The 5,208-nt window shown below is 38.1% G+C and overlaps 1 protein-coding gene across 1 annotated transcript; it reads right to left on the minus strand.

Moving 5' to 3' along the window:
* Positions 1–4,128: 4,128 nt before the first annotated feature.
* Positions 4,129–4,943, minus strand: LOC108100817. The gene has a single exon (XM_017204884.1). It carries the CDS (start codon positions 4,852–4,854, stop codon positions 4,243–4,245), a length of 612 nt encoding a protein of 203 aa, XP_017060373.1. The 5' UTR covers positions 4,855–4,943; the 3' UTR covers positions 4,129–4,242.
* Positions 4,944–5,208: the final 265 nt, after the last annotated feature.

Here is a 5,208-nt window from a genome sequence, read left to right on the forward strand (position 1 = left end):
TATTTTTTATAATATAAACAAATTGACAGCTGGTTTTATTGCTAACTGGGTGGGACTAACATGAATGCGAATACGAGGGATGCTCCATGGAGCTGGTCTTATGTAGACCACTCCGTTTTCTGGCTTTTGGCTGGAGCGCCATTTGCCTCAGTTGTTGGGCAAATAAAGTTGACGTTTTATAGATAGAGACATGTGCGATACACCCATCCAATGTGTGTCGTAGATCTAAACGTGGCACTCCCCCTTCCCCCTCCCCTTCCCTCGTGGAAAACCCCCTCCGTTTCACCCCAAAAACAGATGATGGAAACGTGCGGGTCGGTGAATTGTCGAACAATAAAACACGAAAAGGAGAACAGGACCTCGTCGATGTGAAGTTTGTATACCCTGCTCGAAGGGGAGAAGCTTGCATAGGGAAACATTTAGCGGGGTAAGTATGTGGAAAAGTCAAGCAAATGTGTTTGCACTCTGCTCGATAAATACTGGAGTCTTTTGTACTCGATTGAAGGACTTTCAATAGAAATAGAAAGGAATAAAAATAAATTTAACTTAAGCTCGTCTAGGATTTCTTTCAGGTCTTTTTAAAGCTATCAACAAGCTAGAGAAATTTCTGCATTTAAAATGAATAATTTTTATAAACTATACATAAACTATAAACTATAATACATAAAAAAACTTAAATTTTGCCAATTATTTATTCACAAGAAGTTGAAGCATTGTGGATTTCAAAACAATTATATTTAATTCTACTTAAAGAAATGAATTTATTTATTCTTTTATTTAAGTGCCACACACAATTTAACAAGATTTTATGAAAGTTTGAAAACAATTTTATGTTACTTTCGCTTACAAACGAAACTGAGTGTTCGATCGGATGATGACCTTTTAAATTAATGTCCCCAAACTTTGAAAGTACCCTTGGCTTTCAGGGTACAACAATAAAATGTGTTGGCACCTTCTGGCAAATGCCGCGCGTTCTACAATGCGAAAAAGTCGTATAAGTAAAGTTCTGCCCCCCCTCCCCACATTTACATCCTTCACTTTTCCCATCACCCCCACCCCATCTGCGAATGCGAATTTTCCCCGCCCAAGGAGCCGGCAGCGATTTTTCTTGTTTGCTGCCTGCGTCTTCGTCTTTTGTCTGCCGCCCTTTTCATGTCGCTTTCCTCGCAAACGTCGCCATTTTTTGCAGCAGTAACTCCATTCGCTTCCCGTTCCGCTCCCGTTCGCCGCTTTTTGTACTTTTACAACCCTCTTATCGGGAAAACTTTAAATTTTCGCATTCGCAATTCGCAGTCACAAATGCAAATGATGACCCGCCCACAATCTGCACTATAAAAATGGATTGAAAGTAGGGAAACGAACAATACTCAATTCCCTTTTAAGTTCATTAAGGAAACCAAGCTCTACCGAATTAAATATTCAAGTAATATTGATTTAAAGCTGCTGATTATAACTATGTCCTGAAACAAATTTACTGAATTTAAGTATCAATTTCGAAAACTATTATGTTTAAAATTTTTGAAAGGAAAGTAATCTTATTGTAAATAAAAGTTGTTAAAAAATTTTTAAGTTGTACATTTTTTTAAGATTTTGGGTGCGCATAAAAAACTATCTCCACTTTAACCTGTTTTTTATCCTACTTCTACGATTTTATCTGAATATTATCTGTATTTTAATTTACAAATTTGCTTATTTATTTATTTTTTACATATATATTTTTTCATGTGTGAAAACAATGTGGAGGGGAAATCATAGGAATGAGGAACTGCGGGATCCTTTGGCTTGCTCTCAGGGAGTCTGTTCACCATATGTTGCCAATTGAGGCGAAAATCGAAAACTCGTCTATGCTGGAATTGTTTATGACCCCAGCGGATTGAGCACATTGAGGGACTGACTTTCTTTTTCCTCTAACTATGGCCCCTCCCCTTTATCACCTAACCCGCCCACCTAACCCACTATCCCGTCATCTTTTTTTCCACTCTTTTCTTCAACTTTTCCCATATTTCCCCGAGTTTTTCTGCTGTCGCCTTTTAATTATGGCTCGCAAATTATTTTCGAATTTTTCCATCATACTGCGGAAATAAATGTTGACTGCAATTTCCCACCGTCCACCTTCCATTTTCCCCCGCTTCGTCCCTGCAACCCAATTCCGAACAGGATGGAAAAGGATTCGAACCATTTCTTGTATTTTTCCTGTGTGTTTCACTCTTTTTGCACCTTTTTCCCGTATATTTTTTTTTGCCTCTCGGTTTATTTATTTCGCCAGGTAGCAAGAGTTTCCAGAGTCCAGGATTGGAGTTTGAGTTTTCCGATGGAGTCCTGTTCTTGTTGTTTTTGTTGTTGTTGTGACCTAAAAAAATATTCACACTCACTTCACTTGTCAAGTTGAATAAAGCAAAACGTTGCCCTGAAATCAGGATGGTGGTTTTCAGCGGGCGGAAGCCGGAAAATAGTCATAGTTGGGGAGTTTACAAAAATGTACATAAAATCCTGTATATATGTAATACATTTCAATTTCGTAAATCAGCTAGATAACTTAGCTCAAACTGATTTATGTAGAAAACAGAAAACAAATTTAAAATTTAGTTCAGTTAAACCTTTTTATTTTCAAATATTCGATTACTTAAACTAAAAAATTCGTTTAAAAAGATTGTGTTTGCTTCTTCATTTAAATAAAATACATTTAAATAATAAAAACTTCAAAGTAATGATAATGATGTAATAAATACATATTTATATATATTCAATAGTTTTATAGTTTTTGTCTCATATATCTACCACTCACTGTACCTTCTGTATATGTTTCCGCATACACTCATTAAAATCCGTCCCACTTGCAATTAGAGTTTGTCATTTGACAGCAGCGCGAAAATATATAAAATATATGGGTGACAAGCGGGCAACAAATAATAAAAGTGACAACATCGAAACCGCCGCAGTGTCAAAAAAAATGGAAACACTCTCAGTCTATTATTGACAAATGTCATCGACAGTATCCCACTCCAAGTTAATCATAAGTGATAAATGGATTTTATAATTTAGAACAGTTTTTATTTTGGATTTAATAATAAATGCATAGGAAGTTTTAGTTTGGTTTTTATTGATTTGACGATAGAGTTTAATATGTTCTGAACAGATTTCAATTATAAATGCAGAACCAGAACCAATAAAGAAACAGAAAAAAATGATATGTTTTATTATATTTTAAAATTGTATAGATGGTGTAAGCCTGTGTTTGGTGATTCAAATATAAAACAATAAATACATATTTAAATCTATTCAACATAAGGTAACCAACTTAGTTCCTAAAAAATATACTGCAAATATATTGTAGCCAAACCATTACCTTTAAATGGGCTTATTAAATTACCTTTGCCATTATTCATTGTTTCCAGTCATTGTAAGTACCTGCTCATCCACGAAAACTCTCCATTCAGCTTCAGCCAACCTTTTCAGCCGGGGAGAAGTACGAGTTAAGGTACCCGCCACAAGTACTTATCGGCAGATAGCGTATCGAAAGAGTACGATTGCCTTGTTATCCAGCCCGAATCAATTGATAAGCCCCCCGCTGAAAGACAGAAACCATTGGCGAAAGCATTTGAACGATTTCGAGCGATGAATCAGCGACTGCTTTGAGCGACTGAGCGACTGACTGGAGGCACTTATTTCGCCTTGGTAATCGCCGATATATCATTATAATGTGTGGGTGACACACCAGGGAAGCCAAACAAGTCGAATCCCAGTGTGCACTCAAAGAATACGTACTCTTCGTATTTATTTATTAAGTTTTGTAAGATTTATGAGTTTATCTGTGTGTTTTCAAACTAGTTGTAAAGCACTGTATAAATATTCGCAAACAAATATACATCAGGAATATTACCTTCTACGCTTTGTAATTTTATAAAATAAATCCAAGTTCATTAATTTATAAAATATGATTTTTTGGGTTTACTTTCCCTTACAAACAAAGCAGTCAAGAAAAATTTAAGCTGGTTTATATAGCTTCCCAGTTCAAATGTTCTTTTTTGCCTTATCCCTATAATTGTATGCAATTAAGGGTTTCCTAAGTGTAGAAAGCTCGAGGTGCTCGAGCAATTAGAAAAACATGAGCAAACATGAACACGGCAATTGAAAAGTGGCTGGAATGAAATTTAATACGGGTCAAAACTCGATTCATGGGAAATTAAGCGGGACCAGAAGGAAACCCTTGAAGCGAGCGGCGGTCAGGGGTTAAGCTAAGGATCAGGAGGCGGAGGACTCGACGGTCTTGCCGAGCAGGTGGATGAAAAGGGCTGTGCCGCACACCTGCAGATCCTCCCCGGCGTCCTCCCTGATGCTGTCCACCAGAACGACTCCATACTTGACCACAATCATGACCATCATCATCCGAAAATACCGGAAATTTCGCTCCACAAAGGCCAGAAATCCAAGGGATACTATATTTCCAAGCACAGTGAGATCCTTGAGGCTATCGCTGAAGGAACAATCCCTTCGATTTTTGGCCAGGGAGCAACCCAAATCGCAAATCAGGGGCAGCACAAAGAAGGCGTGGCCCAAAGCGATGGCACTCATCCCGGTGGACTGCATATAGAGATCCATGTTGGCCAGCGGCAAGGGCACCAGTTCCAGGACCCCGTGCGTAATGTCCCTCAGCTTGCGGCACTCCTCCGGTTGTCCGCTGGCGAAGATCGCCCGGAGCAATCCGCAGACCGCCGAGACACCGACCACCACACAGGCGGCCAGTGCGAACGGGTGCTCCTCCGGATGCATTTTACGGCCGGAAAACACTGCCGAGCTCAGCAACAGGCCATTGTAAATGAAACGCAGCCAGGGACCCGAGAGCGGTTCGCTCATCGCAACCGGAGAATACTGGCCAAGGGGAATCTATCGAGATTTGACCAAAATTTATGTTAATTTATGATGATTTTACGGAAATGACTGTAAAGGAAAGGCTATAGGCCAAAATAATTAGTTTTAATATGTTGGTTGTTAAAATACAGCATAATTAAGAATCCCTGAATTGATTGACGCAATGAAAATTAATAACAAAATAATTATAATAATAAATAATCACAAATTAATTGCACAGAAATTTAATAAGTACACCAAACTAATATTCTGTCCTGACATAATAAATACATGTTTTTATACTTAGCACGTCCTATGCAAATATTTCAGGCAAATTTTAAATTAGCATTCATGTGCATC

This window comes from Drosophila ficusphila, unplaced genomic scaffold, assembly GCF_018152265.1.
Source record: "Drosophila ficusphila isolate 14025-0441.05 unplaced genomic scaffold, ASM1815226v1 contig_855, whole genome shotgun sequence".
NCBI classification, from domain to species: Eukaryota; Metazoa; Arthropoda; class Insecta; order Diptera; family Drosophilidae; genus Drosophila; species Drosophila ficusphila.

Bases quoted from the DNA above. Each gene is read 5' to 3' on its own strand.
- LOC108100817 (XM_017204884.1), bottom strand. From the start codon at position 4,854: ATGAGCGAACCGCTCTCGGGTCCCTGGCTGCGTTTCATTTACAATGGC.